The 23027-nt window shown below is 42.2% G+C and overlaps 2 protein-coding genes across 10 annotated transcripts in view; one reads left to right on the top strand and one right to left on the bottom strand.

Annotated features, from left to right (window-relative positions):
• CDK15 (cyclin dependent kinase 15) overlaps positions 1-6244 on the bottom strand; it is a 40374-nt gene extending 34130 nt beyond the window's left edge. For 3 of the 6 annotated variants that reach the window (XM_077181269.1, XM_077181270.1, XM_077181271.1), the window contains exons 1-5: positions 6070-6244; positions 4801-4898; positions 4155-4234; positions 877-971; positions 28-90 (exon numbers count right to left, since the gene is read on the bottom strand). In XM_077181269.1, the coding sequence (XP_077037384.1) occupies positions 28-90; positions 877-971; positions 4155-4234; positions 4801-4898; positions 6070-6189 (456 nt within the window). In that variant the 5' untranslated portion in view covers positions 6190-6244. The remainder of the gene's footprint in view (positions 1-27; positions 91-876; positions 972-4154; positions 4235-4800; positions 4899-6069) is intronic. The other 3 variants (XM_077181272.1, XM_077181273.1, XM_077181274.1) reach the window with 2 other exon arrangements.
• A 1433-nt stretch (positions 6245-7677) lies between these two features.
• ALS2 (alsin Rho guanine nucleotide exchange factor ALS2) overlaps positions 7678-23027 on the top strand; it is a 37055-nt gene continuing 21705 nt past the window's right edge. For 2 of the 4 annotated variants that reach the window (XM_054636285.2, XM_077181266.1), the window contains exons 1-9: positions 7678-7800; positions 12026-12115; positions 14032-14186; positions 14661-15577; positions 17918-18278; positions 19135-19303; positions 19768-19864; positions 20265-20342; positions 21303-21479. In XM_054636285.2, coding sequence (XP_054492260.2) covers positions 12096-12115; positions 14032-14186; positions 14661-15577; positions 17918-18278; positions 19135-19303; positions 19768-19864; positions 20265-20342; positions 21303-21479 — 1974 coding nt within the window. In that variant the 5' untranslated portion in view covers positions 7678-7800; positions 12026-12095. Of the gene's footprint in view, positions 7801-7965; positions 8171-8253; positions 8272-12025; positions 12116-14031; positions 14187-14660; positions 15578-17917; positions 18279-19134; positions 19304-19767; positions 19865-20264; positions 20343-21302; positions 21480-23027 lie in introns of those variants that run through there. The other 2 variants (XM_077181267.1, XM_077181268.1) reach the window with 2 other exon arrangements.

The raw sequence follows: 23027 nt of genomic DNA, 5'->3' as shown, positions 1-23027 counted from the left end.
GGGATACAAGTCTTCTAAGGAACTCACCATAACATTGCATGAATGGAGTCCTCCAGGATGCTGGCCCATGTACTGTGCTAGATCTGTGTGCTAAATAAAAGAGAAAAACTTGAGGCAAAGCTTCTGCTGTAAAATGCCTCTACCAACAATGCCTCTTCTGTAAAAGGAAAAATATGCAACCGCTAGAAAGCTGCCTATTTCACGTGGGTGAACATCTGGTCTGATGCAGCCCACAAGCATGTGCTTAAGTTCTGGGCCACACCAGGGACCTGGCTGACCTGTTATCTCACCCAGCACTTGTGACCTGAAGCTGCTGGTTAACAGAATTCATACTTGTGCCAGAACTAACCATAAAGCTGCAATAAGAAGACATAGCCTCTGTATTTTCTTTATCATTTGTTCGACTATCTGCAAAAGCAGGAGAAGTAGCAAGATTCAAGTGGAGAATTTTATTGGTATCCTGGTCTCCCCATGAGAGCAATCCACAGCTTGGTCATGGTAAGCCACAGGGGTCAGTGCCAAATCTGACCCCAGCTGGGATGTGAGCTCATATCATTATTTCCTATCCTTGCTGTGGCTGAAAACAGTACTTTTATTGTGTTGGCAAGGCAGAAATGGAGGTAAATAATGTCTGTCACCCCAGTAGACACAAGACATGGAATTATTTTTGCATACAGCTGTCGCGTATGCAGAAAGAAAAGAGTAAGGCTGTGTGGCTGGAAAGCAGGAGATCAAGAAGGAAAATCAATCATTGCACTACAGCATTACAACTTGTTTCTTTGTAGATGTCTCATAGAGTAGTAAATTCATTCTGCAGCCACTTCCCAATACTTCCCAGTACTAGCTCCACAGGAAGCTAGAAAAACATGAACTCACCATGTACTCAAAGACAAATGTTAGTGTCTCCTTCGTCTGGATAATGTCATGAAGCAGTACAATGTTGGCATGTTTCAAACACTTGAGAAGAGAAGCTGGGAAAACACAAAAGGAAGATCAACTTTACTGCTGCTGGAAGTGGAAGGAGATTGTGCACAAAATAAGGCAGCGAAAATAAAAAACTGGGGAGCAATAGTCCAGACTTGGCAGTTCTGTAAGAAGTGGCAGCTACTGAGCCTGAAGGAGGATGGAACAGCTCTGCAGAGAAGCAAGCATCAGTGCTCCAGGCTTGGCCAAAGCCCATCCATCTCTCAGAGGTGGGATCTTGCCTCTGTCAGAAAGAGCAGGTAACAGTTCCCATGTGTCAGTTTATAAGTTGAGGAGATGTAATTTTTTCAAGGCAAATGCTGAGAGGGAGGACCTGGGAGTTCCCTGAGACAGAATGCAGCAGAATGAAGTTACTGAGTGAATAGTAACTTGTATGTATTTGTAAAACTTAGGCACACTTTTCTTTCAGCCTAACTATCAAAAGCATCATTGCAACTGTGTGTCCCTGGTCCTTAGGTCCTGACATGCCTTTGCCAAGCCTTGTCACATCCAGGGTGTGGTGGTGCAGGGGGCAGCACTTGGAAGAGTCTCTGGCCCCATATAGACCGCAGAGCACTGACTTGTGCTAAGGCAGGAGCTGCAGCCTTCTGGGCCTTATGGCTGTGCATTGGGCTTGCTATGTTAGAGCAGACTCCAGGCAGAACACGTATGAAAGGAGCTTCTCAGCAGAAACTCAGCTTCTCAGGGTGCACAGCTTAATCATTTGCTACCTTAGGGGTGAGACAATATAGCAGTAACTGTACAGAGGAGGAATGTGGGGAAGAGGTGAAGCTGGGGTTACTTTGCCTGTAGGTCACTGGCACAACTGAATAATCTGACCCAGATGTTCACAGACAGGGAACACAAACTACACAGAGAGAAGCCCCAAAGCCCCAAAAAAGCAGATGTCCCTGACTTGAGATTTTAGTTCTGCTTCTGACATAGCAGAATAGCCTCAGAGCTATTCCAGACCCACTTTTTGCTGCTGATTAAAACCAAATTAGTTTGCTGTCAGACCACACAGTGCTACAAATTTCATTCAAATAAGGCATGGCATACAATCTTGTTTCAGCTGAATTAGCTGAAGCACACAATACAGAGCATGGGCCAGCTGTGGGAGGCATAGTTTTGGTCACAATTAAAAGCTGCTTTTTTGTTTTTCACACAAGATGAGATTTCATGCAGGCAAAACAAATTAATACTGGATTAGCACTTTGACTTTTGTGACTGTAACAATCTCACCTGGTTCTAAAAGCCCTACTGCCAGAGTTACACTGTGTGACACAGCTGTGGCCCAAGCCTGTGTCACTGCTGAGACTACTGAGCAGTAAGGGATGCCTGATTCAGCACCACTACTGGATTGCAAAGTAGTTCTTGCACAGAGCTTGGTGTTGCTGCAGCTAAACTGCCTCTGCCACTGATATTAGTCCATTTAGCTACCACCAGTATGTTCCCAGTGCATAGCAGTATGGACCTTAAACATGCTTCACACTTGCCTATGAATCTAGTAAAAAGACTCTAGCTAGAGCCATCTGCTACAGAACATGATAATCTGACTCTGTGATACCTCAAAAATTCCATATGACCGGAGTTATTGCTCCAGAGGGGCAGCACAGAGAGTCCACAGTAAAATGGAGGATTCAGCGCCTGTGCCTCAATCAGGCTTCTGGGAACTGCTCCTCACTTTGTTGCTTCTACAACCCCCTGCTGGGGTGTCAGGTGCTACTGCCAGAACCGAGCTTTAAACGCATTTTGTCTCTGCGGGGCTTCCTGGGGTGAAGCGTCTCTTTGACAGGGGAGCACATTCCTCCAGGGTAGCAGAGAATGCGCCGCCTTAATAAATCTTGTGCTTTGTTTTTGCTACTGACTTACATTGTAAATTTGAGGTGTCAGATGCTGCAAAGCTCAGCAGCGCACAAAAGACCTACTTAAAGCAGACCCTTCACAGGATCACCCTTGTTTCCTCTCATAATGAATGAAGTTAAGGCTCTCAGCCTGTCCAGTAGAGCATGTTAAAGGGGTGCTGATCTTTGGTGCATCATTAGTTCAATGCAGATAAAGCTTTTAAGGTTTATTTTACTGGTGGGCTACAAGTGTAAATGCAGAGCAAAAGCACCACAGCAAATGAGGAAACGTAACACAAGCCATTTTTTAAATAAGCATATTTAGGTGTGTCTCTGCTTTCACACAGAATTGGACTAAGGACTTTCTTGTCTTAATTACAGTTATAAACCTGGAGTGGATTCAGTAACCTCTCTCATTATTCTGAGTTGACTGCTATGAGAGTCCTCCTGTGCTGGTGCTGCTCTGTGAAAGCTGGCACTTCTGGTCCCTGACTCTTCATCCCTGTCACAAGATTAACCCTAGTTTCACAAGTGCAGCAAGAAATTAAAAAACCTTCATGTGTGTCATCCTACATGGATAGCTTTCACTAATACCATAAAACAGACTGGCACAAAGTTGCATATTTCTGTGCATGGAAGAAAACAGATTATGGTCTTCTTGGGATTGTACAGCAGATGAAAATAGAAGTCTCAGTCAAGCAGGCTTGTGAACTTATTCTGTAGGGAAATGTAAATACTTTCAGCCAAAATCAAGTACTTGCACAAAAGCATTTCTTTCTCCAAGAAATTGAGAAATCTGCCCAGTGCTCTACAAAGTTGACTGATAAGAAGAATTTCTCATTGGACTGAAATAACAGATGTTATTACACATCAGTTTTATTGAAAGTATCTCTCTTCAGGCTGGGATCTGTGATGCTCCAGGAATTGGCTAGGAAAATGTTATGGCAGTAGTAACAAGTCTACAACTGCTCAGTGCAGCAGTGGCAGAGGCTGTGTAGTTTCTAGAGGGAGAGAGAAAGCAGCTGTGAAGGAGGCAGCAAGCAGAAGGTGCAAGGGGGCCCTGACACTGCTAGAAAGAATATGCTCTGGCTGCAGCTGGCACTTTCCTTATCACAGGCACGGGTGCATCTCTCACAAGTGCATACACTAGAGATTCCTTCTCTGTCCTTTGCATGCCTGTCCACCCCAGCATGAAGACATCCTCCATGAGAGGATAAGGAAACTGAGAATTTTGGGAGAAGGACAGCTGGCACACTGAATAAGCAAGAAAGGACTGAGGGAGACATCATGCAGCTTTTCCAGGTTAAAACAAATGCTCTTCAAGAGTGATGTTCCTCTATGTCTTACCTTCCCGAATGGCTGTAAAGGGCACTCCCTCCTCTGCCTCCAGCTTGATCACTTTCAGTGCCACCACCTGGCTGTTGATCCTGTCAGGTCATAGTAGAAAGTCACATGAAGCTTCTCAGTGCTTGGCATGATAACACTAACCACCTCCCAAGCAAACACCCAAGCAAAATTTCTGGGGCTTGCTGACCCACCCAGGCCAAACTCAAAGGTAATTACAGACCTCCTCCATCCTGTGTTCCTTAGCAGTGAGCTGAGAGCCAGCCCACCTGGCTAAAGGAGCACTGTGCTGTTGTCCAGGTATTGCTAGAGCATGGCTTTGAGCAGTGGCCCCACTCCACCTTTTCACAGCTTTCCTGTCCCTCTGTGATGCCAGCATGAGCTCATGCCCAATTTTTCAACTATGCAGAGATCACTCACTTCAAGGAAAACCTTTGCTCCCTCCCTGGTTCAGCCAGACAATCTCCTGGCACAATGCTATGGATCAAAGAGTCTTTGTGATGCCTCCATGGCTGCAGTGGAGGAGTTCCTGAAAAATGGGGATGAGGCTTTGCAAATATCATGTTAAAGGCAAAACTGGACTTTTGATTTGCCTTTGTCTGCCATAGGAGGTGTTTTCAGCAAGCACTGGGAAGGCAGTATTGCTCACCTGCTGATCCCCTTGTACACAGTTGCACAGGATCCTTCACACAGCTTCTCTAGATGTATATAGGATGTGGCAGCTCCAAATGGGATGCCTTGTCTCTGCTTCATGAAGAAATTGGTATGTGTTTTAGATTGCTGGGTACAACAAGAAGCTACCAGCAGGTCATTCAGTAATTAAGGACTGATTAATGGCTGGAATAACCATTGGATAAAATATCTCCTTTCTGGGTCTGTGGATGCTGCACCCCACCCATTTGAACCCCTCCACAACATCCTGCTCCTGGAAAGAATCAGTGTAACTCCAAGGTCCCTGTGTGCTGTACCTCCAGCTCTGGAGGCTGTGGAGCTGCAGGGGCTGCAGAGGAGGTAGAGAAAGGGATGCTCTGGTTACATCTAACAGCTGGCATAGGAAAAGGGGACAAAACTGTGTCACTGGCAAGCTCCATTCTACTGATGAGTTTCTTTTCTTTCTCCTTGACTGCAGTGACTTTGAGCAATGCACATCATTTTCATCTCTCTCTCTATCAGTCATAGATCTCCAGTACTGGCTGTAAGGGGAGCAACTGTCTGTGTGTTCCTGTGTTGGTAGATGGTAGCACCCACTCAGAACACACAAAGATAAAGCTGCCTTAACTGCAGAGGGTACTTCTGCCAGCATCATGCTAAATGCATGTTATTCCCCCTCACCCTGCATTAATTCATCTCTAAATAACCTGTTAGGGCAGGGACCAAAACTCAAATGCAGGAGTGAAATTTCAGGAAGTTTACATTTATGTATTCTCCTCCCCCTTAATCCCTCACCCCTCACCTCCTTCCTCACCACTGTATAATTTACACAGCCTGTTAATTTGGCCCACACAGCATAACAGTGCTGTACACTACTCAACCATAAAAAGATAGCAGTGAATGGCAAGCAGGCTTCAAGCTCTCCCAAGCAGCTCTATTGAATGGATTATAATTTGTCAACACAGGATTTGCAATCTGTGGCATGCTGCCTCCTCCAGAACTGTAGGTTGTTGGCTGCCTCCCTGTTGTACAATCTCTCATTGGCATAGAACTTGCTGGAGTGCAATCTTCTCTCCCTGCTCATCACATCAAAGGCACTTATTGTCATCTAAGGTAGATTCCTCTTTCAGTAGCTTCACAAGCCTGAAGCTGCAAAGTTTGATGCTGTCTGGTTAAAAGCAAATGTGTCAGCTTTGCACTCCCACAAGTGGAAGCACCCAGGCTTACCCTATCTCAATGCAGAAGTATGACAATATGGCATAAATACCTCTGCTGTAGTCACTGCTTCCATGTGCTGAAGGCCTTGGATTTGTTGGGAGCTCCTTCTCTCTGAACAGCAGCTGCTGCATCCTGGTCTGACAGCACTTACACACAGCATGTCTCCCATGTTGTCCTGTTTAAATTAAACTGTATCTCTTTTTTTCTTCTTGTTCCTCCTCATCCCTCTGTGTCTGTAATAACAGCTCATATGATTCGCATGAGGTCTCTGCCTCAAAGAGTCTTGTGATTTCTGAAAGTCCAAATTCACCTCTGGAGTAGTTCCATTGATTTCAATTCCTTTGGTACATGCCCTCCAAAAACAGCCAACATTTTTCATACCTGCAGATGGAGAATTAATAAATCCAAACTTTCTGCTTGTACACATTTCTTTCAGTTAAGCAACTCTCAGTGTAGTGAGTTGGATAATGAAGGGATAGGTTTCACACAGGAGCAGACCTTGACTTCCCTCCCTGCCTGTAGCAGTTCTAGGCTTCAGACTTCAGCTTCTGGGGTCTTGGGTGAGCTTTCTGAGCACTGTGGCTGAGCTGTGCTTTCTGCAGGAGCTGTACATTGACTGCCCTTGCTTTGGCATTTCCATCAGCATGGGGACCTGTCTGTCCCTGCTGGATTATGCATCCAAGGGATGCAATGAGCTGTAGCTGATGGTCTCGTCCATATGTCAGAATAACCAGAGCAAAGTGATCAATCCTGCCCACTGTAGAGCAGGGAATGCACAGTAGATTTACTCTGGATGTGGATGGCCAAAAATCCCCTTCTTACGGTCCTGCATGAGCAGGACTCACTGTGCAGCTTCCTAGGACTAACACCCAACCCACACGGGGAAAATGACAAGGGCTGAGGGAGCAGACATCGTCCTGTGGTATTTTTATGCTGACCTATTAGGTCCTTCAGTTTTCATTTGAATGTATCACATGAAATCTTCCCTTTGCTTCACTGTTTAGATGTCCAAGAATAACACTTTTTGCTTTAGCACAATTATTTCTTTAAAGTGAAAATGTCTTGGGAAGGCAGGAACAATTCCCGTGGCTTGTTGCAACCAAACCACCCAGCCTTTGCAAGTTGGGTAATAGAATGGAAATACTGTCACAAAGACAAGTAATCCAACTTTTGACAGGTAGCCAGAGATGATAAATGAAGAAAGCATGCTCATACTTGCTGATTGTTGTTATTAAAAAAAAGAAAAAGTGTATATATATATATAGCATGTGTGTATATACACACATAGGTGTATATACATATTGCATATATACAGGTATTGGTCTATTTATGTGTACATATTTAAATGTATTGTGTGCAATCTATGTTTATAGAAAAGCATACCTAGGCGTGTGTGCATGGCTCGCACAAACACGTGGCAGCACAGCTATTCACACCTGGCTGCTCCACGTTGGGCCTGGGGCAGCTGTGACGCAGACCCGCTCCCAGCTAAATAGCGGTGTCGGGCGGGTTTGCAGAGCAGCGAGGGCTAGGCGGGCGCTGTCACTGTCACCGATCCCGCATGGGCCGGCCCCAGGCTCTTTATTTGCGCCTCGAATATTTCCCGACACACAACCACGTGTCGCTCCGGTCTCTGCCTGTTTTGTCCTGGGCAGGCACCCGTCGGCGTTCGCGCGGCGCTGGCACCGCCCCCTGCGCGTCGTGCGCCCCCGCGTGAGTCAGCCGGGCGGCGCGAGGGGCTGCGGGCAGCGCGCGGCTGCGGGCGGCGCAGCGGCAACAGGTGCGGGGCTGCGCGCGGGGCTGCGCGCGGGGCTGCGCGCGGGGCTGCGCGCGGGGCTGCGCGCGGGGCTGCGCGCGGGGCTGCGCGCGGGGCTGCGCGCGGTAGCCGCGCCTGAGGGGGGAGCCGCGCCTGAGGGGGGAGCCGCGCCTGAGGGGGGAGCCGCGCCTGAGGGCGACCGCGCTCCCCGCGTCTGCCGCACCTGCGCTGCGGGACGGGAGCGGCCGGCGGCACCGGAGACACACGGGACAGGCCCTGCACTGCCCCCGGCTGCGCCCTGGGACTTGGGGAGAAGCCGAAGAGCAACTCTGACCGACCCTGGGTGTCCAACTCCAACCGCGCTGTGATGGGCTGGTACAGCACAGATATCGAGGTGTATTTCTGTCGGGTCTGAAAGGTCCCCTCCCTCTTGGTGGAAAGAGACCCCGAACTGTAACTGACGTGCCCTTCATCTCCTCCCACTTGCGTTTAAAGGTCCTGTCCCTATGCGTGCCTTGCTTGCTCGGGGGTTAATGCAGTTCGGCTTTTGGAGTGTATTGGGTGATGGTACTGCTGCGGCTGCAGCATCCTGTACAGGTGACATGGTGTCCTGGCACTGTCACAGGCCTCCTCTTCCAGAACGAAAACAGGGAGCAACCGGAATGGTCGGAGATGATTTGTAGTTAATCACTGCTGTTGTAGGACAGCAGCTTATGTAAAGTAGCTGTACTTACCACTTTCAGTTTCTGCACAGTGAACCGTCTTCAGACAGGGAAGCACATGGGAATGTGCAAAATTAAGGTATAATTTTGAAAGAAAAAGGGGCAGAAGGAGATTCAGATTTTTTTTTGTCTCTTTACGAGTGTTGTAAATTTTAAATTTTTAATTGCATGCTGTAGCAGATAATTTTCACCTGTGTTAGTGGTTTTTTTTCCCTGGCTCCTTTACTGCTTTATTTTGCTACCATCCTGTATTCACTGGACCTGGCGTTAAAAGCTTTGCACCCTCATCCAAAGGGATCTCTACTGTCTCTCAGTAGCCAGTTGTTCTGTTTTGTTCTGAGCAGATCTTAATCACACAATGTTAAAAGCAGTGGTTAATGCTGACCAAAACACAAGGGCTTCTTTAACTAGTCACACGTTGTATGTAAGCCGCAGTTGCCAACAGTAAATAATATTGACAACTCTGTTTTGAATGAGGAAGCTTGGAGATCACCTCTTCAGAACCTGAGTAGGTAATTCTGTATGACAAACGTGCAGTCTTGGTCCTGCAAGTTATTGCTAAATGTGATGCAACAAATGTATTAAAAATGTGCTTGGAAATACGTAAGTAAACATGTACGAAAGCTGTAGAAATATTTGCAGTGTTTATTGGCTAGAAGGCAAATAAGCACATGAGGCTCATGAGAGTTCTAGTGTTGCTCAAAGTCAGGGGCATACCAGCAGTTGCTGTTCAGCAGTGAGTGTGAGGTTACCTTCATATCTGTGGTGCTTGCTTAAAACTGGTCAGCGAAGAGCACAGTCCATGATAATGAGAGAAGTGTTTGCTCCACATCATTCCCAACCCTGGCAGTTGTTACGATGTGGCAGCGTTGGATTTCTGGAGAATTAGCCTTTAACTTTGGAAGTGGAGAGTATGACATCAGAGTCATGCCAGCGACCATCTGTCTGTAGCACAAATCCATTTCGTAATTGGCACTCCTTGCTGCTTTCCACTTGCAGCGTTGAAAGAAAAATGTAACAGGAAAAGTATGGGCCGAGCAGTGAAGGTGCTGGTATCACACTGAGCTTCCGTGCACCAGGGTTGTTTTGTGCCTGGGTGTTCACCTCCATGAGTGCTACAGCTAATAACAATTCAGGTAAACTTAGTGGAAGGGAAACAATGTAGAAGTGATGTGAGAGTAAACAAGGAAAACGACATGTTTCTGTTGGGAGGAAGAAACCGTCTATTACAATTACTTTACTTAGTTTGTAGCTGTGGCAAAGCAACTTGCATTTTGCATTAGCTGCGAAATGGGAATAATGTTGTGCTGTCCTAGGAGTGAATAAGAACTTGAACTGAACTTGAAAGTGATTTCAAAATGCCTTAAATATGTTGCATCTGTGGAAAGAAGACAGTTTGACTCTTGTTTTCCCTTATATGCAGAAATGCTTGGTAATGCAACCCCAAGTATGAGCTTCTGTAAAGAAAAGAATATCTATCATGCTCTTAGTTTCTAATTTGCCACTGTTGCAGCTTTCTTACTTAAGAATTATGTAAATAGTTTTTCAATTTGGCTTTGAAGGGAGATCTTGCAAAACAGCTAATCAAATGCCTGTCTTTAACATTTTGTTACAATCAGAAGGTTTCATGACAACTACAATACTTTTTTTTGCAGCTGAGGCTCATGAAAATGAAAAAAATTCTTTGAGTCCTTAAAAAAGTCCATAAATTCTAGAAGTCAAGAATTTTAGGCCTCAGTTCCTTAACCTCAAATAACTATATGCTATGTAAATGGTATATTTGTTGATACTTCAATTACTCTATCAAATGTTCATCTCTTTGATTCAGTGATCCACTGAGTCATTTTATTTGAAGCTAGAGTCCTTCACAAAGGTGAGGTGCTAGCATTTTCAAGAGAATGAATTGTAGAGTTAGGTGGTTTTGAGTAGGCTAAAGAAAACCCTAAATTTACTTGCTCTGAGCAAGAACACATTATGGTTCCAAATTCACTTCCATTTTCCTTTGATGTTTCATCAACACCTCTGCTGCTGAAGCATCACAAGACAGTTCCCTTGTATTTGTGAGACTCCTTTGTTAATATTTTAAAAGTTAACTTTTACAATTGTAAGTGGTTTTGTAGTTGAGGAAGGAGAGGCTGTCTTGAAAGCAGTACCTTTCTGGTGACTCGTGTGTCTGTGTTCCTAGAAAGTATGCTCTGGTTTTTGGGGGTTTTTTTAGAGCAGGGTGCATATGACTTATCACAATACCATGTTATCAAGTCTTTATCTTTTTGAGGTCTGTTCTTTGCCAGCTCTGAAGCCCAAATCACTCTTTTTAGGGTCCTATATCTGAAGGACTGGAATTGTTTGTATGCTGTGTTGTTTCTATATGTAAAGGTCTCCTTGGTAATTCATTATTCACACCACTCCACTGAAAGTGTTGGAGGTTTTGTTAATTATTTTAATGATTTATCAACTTGATGATTACTGTTTCCAAGTGTGCTCTGAAACTTCTGTATGAGAGTTACAGGTCTGAATATGTTTTGTCTCTTGCATTCATGACTGGCCATATATATTTCTGCATACAAAAGCTTCAGATGACTTATTCTGGGTCTTAATTCTTATACTATGTTATTTGTTTTCTGATTTTGTTACAGTGTATATCAGACACAACTATAATAAAGCAACAGCTCTAAAGCATTTATATGTGAAACTTTGAATAAATGTGATTATACACATGCATTAACGTAACTAAAATTTGAAATACTTCATATAGTAAGGCAGTAGATCAAGACAAATCACAGTTCTTTTAATACTAAAAGAAACCAAACAGCTCATAGGAAACAAAGATTAACTGTAGCTTTGTTTTGTTCCAAGAAAAGTAGTACAAAGTTATCTTCATGAGGATGGAAAGGAGCGATGGTGAACTTGCAAAATGCAAAATCTGAAAGGATGAAATTGTAGCTAGAGCAGCCACTTTTTTCCCCTTGCCTTCCACGGTTGTCTTTATCTCCATGGGCACTCTGCTACCAGTTTGCATGAAGAAATGTTTTGGACTCTGCTTTCTGCATTTCTGCCCAGGCACTATTACACCTGCTAATGGTGATGTGTGATTTGGTTCAGGAATTAAGTTACAAATTCAACTCCTAATCATTTTCTGCTCATGCAAATCTGTTCACCTTAAATTTAGCTGAGTATTGAATTCTATCTTATGACTGAAAATGAATCAATTTGGTGTTTTTTGAGTAGTGTAATGAGAATTGTATAGAGAGATTGATGTGAATTTTTGCCTTTGAATAAGGTTTTGTTCATTCTGTCCTTACAATAGAGCCATTGTGAGCTGAGTAGTTAGGACAAGTCTGGCTGTTTAGCTTCTGTCTGCCAACTCAGTGTGAGTGAACTAAATATAAATACTTGAATTGCTCTGGCAGTGTGGAAGTGTTTATTTATTGAATGCAGGAGCTAAACCTTTGGAGGTTTTTGGGGGTTTGTTGTTGTTATTGTTTTATGTTCTTTGTGATTAAATAGCTGGTTTTTATGTTTTTCAGTTTGTGAAGATTATATTGTTCCTTTTGAAAGAGGAGCAATTTGGTGGTGATGGAGTGCTGCCACTGACAGATGGACTCACAGGAAAGAAGGTGAGAATCAGCAGCTAGGTGAAACCATAGAGGCTCCCTGGAATAGAGCAGCTCATGGCCATCCTGGAAAATTAGGTGATATCAGCATACTCTTTATGTAACTTGTACTAAAATTTCCACTAAAGGGAAGATTATTATCTTCGCTTCAGTTGTGTCTGGAACACTAAAGTTGCTACAACTCCAACTTCTTTTTTAAGCTGATGGTTGTAATTTCTGGAGCCATAGCCACAGGCTACAAACTTGAAAGTAACAGTCCCAAGTGAACAGTACATCCTGTCTGGTACCTGCCCCTGTGAATTTTGATTCTGGATCAGTAGCCCTCCAGTAGACTTTTCTTGCACTGAGACACTTGGTAGAGGTCAGATCTTTTTGTCCAGATTTGTTTTACACTGTTTTCTGAAGACCTGTTAAATGGATAAAAGCACAAATATCGGGTGTTGAACTGATCTGATGTACAATATGTTGATGAAAATTCTCAATATTATAATTTTGTGTCCTTTGGAGTGCTTTGCCCATCTGTGTAAAATCTGTATTTTTATCTTAGGTGAAATATCCTTATATTGTTATTAAAACTTTAAGCCTTTTTTTTTCTTTGTGTATATATTCCTTGATTGGTTCCTTTTAAATTTACTTCTATTCTAAACACAAGTCCTATGTATTTGAAGTGCAAGATGGACTCTGCATTTTAAATCTGTTTGCTTTATGGACTATTTACTTGAATTCTAGAAGAGTTCTAGCCTGTCACCTTTTCAATTTTTTTCTTTCTTTTCTTTCTATTTTATAGAAAAATAAAGATATTTGGGATGGACACTGGAGCTAGGAGAGATAATTTGGTTTCTTAGCTATTCTTAACTTGAATGTTTCAGAGGCAGATTGCATAAAGATGTTCATCCTGTGCACCCCAGTTAACAAAATACATAGTTTAACAAATCCATGGCCTGCAGGAATAAGGCTACTTGCATGAGTTTGCCTGCAGTGTTGTGTATCAGAATAGCTTTTTTATGGGTTTGCTACAGGTTTGGAGTACATTTTATTTCTTGTGCCTTTTCTTCTAGACAAAGACTGTAATTCTGTCAAAGCTTCCCTTGCCATCTTAATATATTTGATTCCACAAGTTCACGTCAAGCTGCAAGAGCTGATTTATGCAGGGAGTGAGTGACTTGGCTGTTGTCTAATTAGGATCTAAACCTATTATTTTCTTTCTGAGTAGATAACAGTCTAGTCTATATAAAATTCTAAGGAATTAAGCATGACTCAATTTAAGTTTAAGTCTAGTCTTAATTTAAGCAAGTCTATATTGATGCTTAACATAATTTTTTGTATTTAAATCAAGGGATTCTGCAAATTGTTAAAACTGTGGGCTTGTCAAAATTCTGAGGAATTTCTTTGTGCTGAGTTGGAGAAGTTGCTGACTGAGCATTCAAACCACAGTGTGTTGAAGTTTGCATAGTTACAGTCACTCCTGCAAGCCCTGATAATTGCATACTATTTCAGGATATTTGTTTTTTCATGATTCAGTTGATTTGAATAGCTGGCTCATTTGAATCTGGGACACTCATTAAGAATTTACAAAGAAGGAAAAAAACCCAAACAATCAAAACCTCGTTTTTATCTCTAGAGGTAGAAATGAAAGTGTATAAAGGATGAGCTCCTACAGGTGTAATGTTTTAAACACACTATTAATGGGAGCAATTGGTACATGGTCAAGTACAAATGAGAAAAAAGCTTATGGTTTCAAACAGAAGACACCTTTTCATTTAAATAGCATTTACTTTACAAATTGATAATAGTAATTTAAATATGTTGGCTTGAAAGTAAAGCTAATGTCTGAACTACCAAGCCTTTCCTACAGAGGCATTACTGAACCATGGAAAACTTCATCCTGATTGTGTTGCAATTTCATGCAATCTTTGTAGCTCTGAAGAGGCAGAAGGAGCCAAAGAGAGAGGCCTGGTCTATGTTTGGAAGGCTGGTTCCTGCTCTGTGACTCCAGAAAGGCTTCCAGGCCTCAGTGGAAAGACAGTGTTACAGGCAGCCCTTGGAATCCATCATGGGTTACTTCTAACAGAAGGTAATAAACACTTTTATTGTAATGATCTGGGGCAGTAACAATCTTCAGTTATTGTCAAGTTTTTTTCTTTTAGAAGTGATACTAGATCTGTGTTTGGAAAGATGAGGACTGTACTTTATGCTTTTCATATGCATTTGTATGTCCTTTAGTATGTTCTTAAATTAGAAAGGACCAACGAAACCACTTAACTCACTTGACTGGAGTATAATCGAATTTTTAGCAGAAAAGCATTACTTACTTTAATAGTGCATGCATGCACAGGGTAACATTAATGTGAGGTGTAGAACTTAACAACAGCAATTGCAGAGAGCAACCAGCAGCCTTCTTATATCAATAGCTATAGTTTTGCCAAGCTTGGACTAAGCTAGGAATTCATGTCCGTTTGTCTGAAGCAGTCTTCATATTTTTGCATTGGTTTAACAATTGGTTTCACACTCATACTAGGATTTGTTTTTCTTTTTTCCACCCTCCCAGGTGGAGAGGTCTACAGTTTTGGAAAGCTGCCTTGGAGATCAGGACCTGAGGAATGTGTTAACAGTCCTGTCTTGGAGAGTACTTTGCTTGGCCATCGTATAATTACAGTGGCAGCCGGCAGCTTCCACAATGGAGCAGTGACAGAGAGCGGAGTGGTGTACATGTGGGGGGACAACTCTGCTGGCCAGTGTGCAGCTGCCAATCAGCCCTGTGTGCCCCAGCCCCAGCTGGTCAGTATCTGTGACTCTGAAACCAGCCCTCTGCTGTCCGTGCGGATTTTGCAGCTGGCATGTGGAGAGGAGCACACGCTGGCACTGTCGCTGAGCAGAGAGATATGGGCCTGGGGGAGTGGCTGCCAGCTCGGCCTCATAACAACAACTTTCCCAGTGACAAAGCCACAGAAGGTAGAGCACCTGGCAGGACGTGTGGTGCTCCAGATTGCTTGTGGAGCCTACCACAGCCTGGCTCTGGTACAATGTCTCCCCGTGCAGGAAATGAAGCCTATCCCAGAGAGATGCAATCACTGCAGTCAGCCTCTCATTACCATGACAGACAAGGAAGATCATGTCATCATTTCAGATAGTCACTGCTGCCCACTGGGTGTAGCACTGTCTGATAACCAGCCAGAAAACCACATTTTCTGTCCCTCATCGGACACCCCTGGAGGCAAAAGTGTAACAGCTGGCCAAAGTGAAAACTGTCAGAAACAACTTGTGGAACAACACAGGCTTGTGGATTTAGAATCTGATGGACCAAGTGGCCTTTCCAGCAGCGATGGACGGGAAGATAGTGGAATTTCAAGTTCAGGAAATACTCTGTTCTCAGACAAAAAAGAAGGGAAAGAGTACTTAATTGGTTTGTCAGATAACTCATTAAATGAGAGCCTGAATAAAAACATCTCTACAGAGCCTGAACAGGTTGGTACCTAATCACAAATCACAGCACAGTTATAATTTGCAATAACTTCTCTTGCATGTGTGACAACATTACTCTTTTTACAAATGAAAAATTTACTTTAATATAGTTATGGTATTTTTATAGTTTCCAAGTGGCTTTTTCACTGATGGTCCTCAGCTTTTAAGTGGAAGATTTTTTTGTTCTCCACTGTTGTTCAATTGTGAGCCTTCATTGTGGGCAGCCTTGACAGTGCTTTAATCTCTCCTCCTCATGGTCTGCAGTACCAGAACCACATAAGCCAATTTCCATGCTCTGTTTCCTGATGCATGGGTTTCCATTTGTGTGGGGCAGAAAGATTCAGTGGATCTTACTGGTACGCATCCCATTTACCTTTAAGGTAAAGGTTTAATTTCTGTACCTGGAACAAATCCCTCACAAATCCATCTAATTTCTCAATCAGTTTAAAATTCTGGATTGCAGATTGCTAAAAGGTTTGACCAAAAGGTTTCTAATGGTAATAATGTAGGGGTGGCACAAACTCGTAAGTGGTGGGAGATGTGTAAGTACTACTCTGCAGTGTGGAAAATGATTTAACAACACTGTTTTGATGCTATAGCAGAACAGTCAAGTACTCATCTCTTAGTAAGCTTCAGAAAATGCTTGACATGATGGTTTAAGAGCTTTGTGGCTCCCTAACAAAATACTGTTTTCTGGTTTTTAGAGAGGGGAAAAAAAAATAGAAAATGTAATTAGAGGCAAAGGGAAGAAGATAGAACCCAAAAGTTACTAGACAGAAAACTAATCCAGAGTCTCACAGTGCAGTCTGGCAGTCCTTACTTAACTGCTGTCCTGTGAGGAGCCCTGCTGCTCTGTGGCCTAATTTGCAAAACTGACACTGAAAATTTCTTTTGTCATTTAAAGTGTTGTGCAGACATAAATTTATTTACTTTTTTAGTAGTTGCAGTAAAGTATTCTCCACAGTGGTTCTGGGAAATAAATTTCACAATACCTAAAAAATAATTGATTTTTGTTACTGCCTCTGATGGCAACAAAACCACATAGTTTTAAAATCTGTCCAGTAACTTAGTAGTTCAGCAAATTATGCTTTTTTACTCTGAGAAAAACTTCCTTTAGGGAAATGAATGTTGTGTAAATACATTTGCTCTTCCTTTTGCTTTTTGCTATTATGAATGCATTCTAGCAGTTATGGGCTCCTCAGACTCTTGCAAGAGCTCCAGCATTGAGAAATGACTGAAACACATAGTTTCATGCTTCCTTTCTCAGTTCCTTGTTCCTGGCATATTTCCAGAGTACTGTTTTCCTTGCACAGTTTCAGGAATCAAGACTGGAATTGATTCACTGAATCTTCCACTATTGACATAAAGGTGAAGAGCAGAGATGAGGTCTAATGTAACGTTTCAGCATTAGTAAAATCCTTCATTTTTCCTTGCTTTCCTACACAAAAGAAGTTTTCCTTCCTGTTTTGCTTAGGTATACCTTTTAGAAATAGAATGAAGTAAATAGAACCAATCTCAGTCATTTAACCTAAACTTTAAAATCAAAGATTGTTTTTATTTTGGCAGAAGAAAATGAGCTGTAGTACTTGCAATAATACCATTTTCCACTGTGCATTAGATGGGAAAATGGGACTTTGCTGTCTTTGTTTTAATATTCAAACTATTTGTCAGAGGTCATTTTGGGCATTGTTTATTTGGTGGGTCAGGCAATTACAGGTAATGGTGTGCTGGGGCTAATAATTGCCTTCAGTCAGTTTGTCCCTTGTGTGACCTGATGGTTATTGACTAAGCTTTATATGGATACAACAATGGTGTAAGGAGACACAGCCCAGTTTGGTTTTAAGATAGGCCTTGCAAAATGAATCCATGAATTGCTGTTTACCTTTTACCGTATTGAAAAGAGAACTTGTCTCTCTCAAAATGGAGCGTGCTCACGGATGCACTTTCATTGGGGGCAGAGAAGTTGGTAGTAAGCTTAACATTATATCCCTTCTTATATTTGTGTGCAAAGATCCTTTTTTTGTTGGTATTTAAAAACCGCAGACTTACAGTCTCTTACAGATGAGCTACAAGGCAGGTGCAACAGACAAAGCTGAGTCCTTTTAGAAATGGTGCTTGGTGCTACCTTTAAAAAATCGTTCTGAGCAATAGATGTACACCTAAGCACAAAAAACTTAGATAATTTATATTATATACAGTTAAAATACATCTATAATTTACAGTAAACATCTATAATAGATACTATATGGTGTTCAGTCTGGCCCATGGTTTGAATAGTGAATGTGTATCATCATCCTACTGTGCTGCCTGCTCTGATAGTTTCCCACTTCCCTTTGGTTTTAGCCATCTCAAGAGGAGCAGCTCAGTGCTTGTATCCCTGGCCCCCCGGGTAGCAGCACATCCACCCTGAACAGCCTGGTGGCCTCGTGTGCCTCAGCAGTTGGGGTCAGAGTTGCTGCCACCTACGAGGCTGGAGCCTTGTCCCTGAAGAAAGTCATGAACTTCTATGGCACATCCTCGAGTGAGCCGGGATCTCAGTCAGGCAGCAGATCCCCGGGGCCTGAAGCTCTGAAGGACAGTCGAGAAGAGCAAGTCAGGCTGGAATCCATGCAGGGGAAGAAGAGTTCCAGTTTAGTAGATATTAGAGAAGAGGAATCTGAAGGAGGGAGTCGAAGGCTTTCCCTGCCTGGCTTGTTGTCACAAGGTAAACAAGCATGTTGGGGGAAAAAACACTGGAAAACTTATAATAATGTGGAGGTTTGTAAGTGAAAAAAACCCCAAATATTTATTAAACACAAATCCAATGATCTCTCAAAGGTGTGTATGAAATTCTAAATGATACCTTAAGGCTTGAAAGCAGTGGAGAGAGTGAAGACTAGCAGATACTGCATGCTAAAAAAACGAAAAACAGTGGGTCTACAAATAGTCTTTCTTGTTAAAATAAGGTAAAGTGAGCACATTGGAGGAGTCATATTGCCAAATGATCTTTCATGGTGGTTTTGTAGCCAAAGATAAAAATCTGTGGTCTGTAATCTGCACTGCACTGAGCTGGTTTTGAGCCAGAGACCTATAAGTATTCCAGTTCCCACTGCTGAACTTCAAAGTTAATGACTTTGTTCCCTCACAGAATTTAGTGCTGTTAATTGCTCTGAATGTATATATGGTTTAGTTCTATATTGATCTTGGATTTGAGGGGAGGTTTAGGAAGGATTGAAGTCTTCTGTTCACTCCAAGGATATATTTTTTTTCAGAACACTTTAATGTATAGTTTGTTTTGGTTCCTTTGCTTCATTATAACTGCACGGTTTTCATATGTCTGCTATACTTTTGAAGATGGTAAAAACTACTTGATATCTACCTGGTTTTAGCATCTGTGGTACTCTTTGTATCCATAACCTATTGTCTTGCCTGTCAACCTTTGTTCTCAGGCTTGAATTAAAACTGCTTCAAGAAGTTTTGATCACTTGCTATTAAGTAGTGCTGTTACTGTGTAATGCACAGTCTGAGTGATACATTTACCAAAATGATCAGAAATTTTTCTCATTCTTGCCTCTGCTCAGTTTCCCCAAGGCTCTTACGGAAGGTAGGACGGGCAAAAATGAGGACTGTGGCTCTGACTCCAACCTACAGTGGTGAAGCTGATGCTCTTTTGCCCTCTCTAAGAACAGAGGTGTGGAGCTGGGGGAAGGGCAAGGAAGGACAGCTAGGGCATGGTGATGTTCTGCCAAGGTGAGATTTCTTTGAAAAATATTTTTTTATTCAGTAGATTGCTAGAAAATTTTGAGTATTGAACACTCTCAGCTTCTCAAATTTAAACATCTGCCATGCAGTGTCTGCTTGTTCTTTCAGGTGTTGTGATCTAAGTTTCTCCAAGTCACATGTTTTATGCTGTATTGTTACTGAGCATCAATCAATTCCAATTTTACCCTTTGTAATCAGTAACAGTTTTGATGATATTTTGGCTTTGTCCAAATTGGGGTGAGGTCTGTCATCAACTTTTGCCCTTCCTGATCATTTTGACTAAGCTGGTTTATTGCCAGAAGGTTCCACATATCTTTGTTTTTTCTAATTTGTTTTGGGGAAGCAAATAAAACCTTGAGTGTTTCCACATTAACAGTACCTCTGATAATATTTTTTCTTTTTCCCACATTCTACCCCTCTTCCCTCACCTTATGGGTTCTGGGGAATGACAGGCTTCAGCCACTGTGTGTGAAAAGCCTTGATGGTAAGGAAGTGATTCACCTCTCTGCTGGTGGCCATCATTCCTTAGCACTCACTGCCAAATCCCAGGTACAAGTCACTGTTACCATTTATTGTTTCTCTGACATAATTATCATGTTTGGTCTTTTCTAGTTTTTAGTTTTTTTTGCTTCTAAACTTTTGTTCCTGTTTGTGGGAGGCAGCATGGAAGTGTTGTGGAATGTAAATTGTATTTCTGCCCAAGTTCTGCATGTACCATCAACATTATGTTTAAAGATTGCTGTGAGTTGATTTGATGCATTCTATTTCTGAATGTGAGAAGACAATCTCAGAATGTAGGAAGGCAGTGAAAATGAAGGAAATGCTTCTCAGTACATGACTCCTATAGCCTTGACTTGTGTGTTTGCACTTGATGTGTTGTACTACCACAGTTCAGTATGTTTCCATGTATAGAAATGTACGTTCTGATGTTCAGCACTGCTTCTTGCAGGTGTATTCCTGGGGCAGTAATATCTCTGGCCAGCTTGGTCACTTGAACTCCCCAACAACCGTCCCTCGTCTTGCAAAGGTACTTTGTTTTCTGTGGTTTTCTTCTTTCAGTTTAGGGTCTCTTCTTGTACAAGTGAATGCAGAATAATTTTGAGAAGGACCTGTTCATGGATCTATGTGCTATTTAATAATAGAGCCCTTGATTTTCTTTGGCTTATGCTGTGAAATGATCTCTAGGTGAGCTTGTGAAAATCTACCCAAGAAATCATTTTCACAGACTTCCTCTGGTTTTTGACCACAGCGAAGTTCTAGAATTGAGAAATGTGACTGTTGTATCTTCCTATCAGATTTCACTTTTACCTTATGTTTGATTTCTCTGATATTGATGTTGCAGTGTTGAAACTTCTGAATACTTCAGAACTCTGTTTTTATTCTAAACAATTGTTTCTAGTTTTTTTAGCTTGGCTGGACCACAGCCCCATTTGTTGTTCGTTTCCTTATTTCCAGAGCTTTGCAGAATTTTGGCAGTGGGTTTTCTCTTTGTTTTGAACTTTTCACCACATTGAGTGAATAGCAAAGTAACAATTTTTGGGTTAGACCACAGCCTTTCCCATGTTTTCTAGTGCTCATCTTAATGGAAAGCTAGCTGCATAATTTTTCTGCTTAGGCCTTATGGAAATTAATGTACAGCAGATTAACTGTCTCCCAAGTTTATATAGATATCCTAGTTAAATGTAGAGGGGAGAATAGTGTTCCACTTTAATCAAACTGACTTGATGCCCATTTAAAAATAAAACTCATTTGTAACTGAAAGGCAAAAAAAATCAGCCATTAGAAAGAAAACTGGAAAGAGTTTTCAGTATATGTGCTAAGAGTTTATTTGTTATGAGACACTGAAGCTGAAAAATTGGCTGGTTATTGCAGTAGTTTGTCTTGGCAGGTGTATTATGTACATGTGTGACTAGAAGAGTTACATACTTTTCTCTCCTTCCAGCTTTGGGTGATGATTTTTGATGTCTTCCTTCCTCCTGAATTTTAGGTGTGCGGTGATGGTATTTGGACTACAGCAGCAGGACTAGATTATTCTATCTTCTTAGCAGATGAGAAAGACTTCCAGCCTGGATTATATTACTGTGGCCAGGAGACATCAACAGAAAATAATTTGAATGAAAATAGCTGTACTAAGAGTCCAGTTTTGTTAGTAGCTTGTAGTAAGGTGAGTGTTATTTCCTTTAAGTCAGTACAGATCATACTTGGTGCTCTGCTCTGAAACAGCACGGTGCGGGTGGCTTGATGAGCTGTAAGGGTGTCAAGCCACATGGTTGGTTCCTAGTAGTCAAACGAGGAGCACATTGGATGGGGGGCAGAGGGGAGGTTGAGTTAGTATTGTTCTCTCCCCTGCCTGTTTCTTGGCCTTCCCTTCTGTGTGAAGGACAAGGAGGTGTTTCTAGTGTGTTAATCCATTTCCTTCCGTCTGTGTGTGCTGCAGAAATGCACACTTTTACTGTGCTCTGCTTCACCAGTCTTTGTGTCCAGGCTTCACTGCTACTGCTCTTCACTTGCTTGTCTCTCAACTGGCTGAGGCCGCGGGCTGCTCTGTTCTGTAACTCCATTCTGCCTCTTGTTTGTGACTGGGCAGAAGGTCCCCATGAATTCTGCACCTTCTCCTTTCCTACCCTTCCCTTTCACATGAGTGCAAAGGGGGATCTGAGCAAAAATGTGCATTTGATGTCAATGGGAGACAGGAGGTGCCCCTCACAGCTTTTTTCATGAAGCTGAATCTTACATGTGCCTTGAGGTTGGCATGAGGTAGCAGTGTGAACTGTGATTACATGTCCTCTTCCAGTTTGTGTATGGTTTCAAACCAACATGAGTTTAAGATAACAAAAAGGGAATTGTGAGGGTAGAGAGTGTCTCTGCCTTAGCTCCTCTGGGTATGACTGCCATTTCCCTAAATTGAGCAGAAAAGCTGTTTGGGAAGTGTTTTGAGGGGGGACAGAGACTTAGACACCGGGTCTATGTCTGTGCATGCAGACACACACACCTGTATGCCTTCTGTAAGATTGTTGCTAGCCATTCCCTTCTCTTCAAGGGTGACTGGCAGGCTCTTGCATATAAGAATTGGTTGCCTGTAGAACAACTTTGGCTCAGTGTTTCTTTGGCTCAGGATTCAAAGGAATCCTCTATTTAGCAATCAAGGAAATAAAAGTAGAGCTCAAACTCTGAATTACTCACTTTTGCATGTGAGCCAAAATTCATGAGGCACCACAATGCATCAGTGGCACTTGTGCTGACCCTAGATAAGAATTCTGCTTTGAACTACTGTGGAAAGCAAGTACTACTATTAGGAATATTGCAGTATCAATAAACTGGACTCTTATCAATAAATTGGCATATTCTGGGTCCAGAAAGGACCTGTCTAGAGCACAGTCATAGTTCTAATAAATTGTATTCTTTGTATTTAATAGAAGAAATGTATGATGTACGGAATTGAAGGTCACTGTCTCTTAAACATGGAATGGTTGTATGAGCCACCTTAAAAGGTGATTTATGTATTTATTGTCTTTTGGTTTTGTCAGAGTCAGGAAAATGAACAGCAGTGGCTATAAATGTATCTTCAACTTTTGTCATTCCTGTATTGAATGGGTTGTTTGTCACTGAAGGTAATTAATGCTTACCATCAATTACTACCACTTAGCTCTTCAAAATATGCTTTATTTGCATTACTCTATTTTTAAATTGGGGTGTAAAAAGAAAAACATTA

The sequence above is a fragment of the Agelaius phoeniceus genome, chromosome 7, assembly GCF_051311805.1.
Source record: "Agelaius phoeniceus isolate bAgePho1 chromosome 7, bAgePho1.hap1, whole genome shotgun sequence".
NCBI classification, from domain to species: domain Eukaryota; kingdom Metazoa; phylum Chordata; class Aves; order Passeriformes; family Icteridae; genus Agelaius; species Agelaius phoeniceus.
Note: the sequence above shows the minus strand (reverse complement) of the source record. Positions and strands in the feature narration are given on the sequence as shown.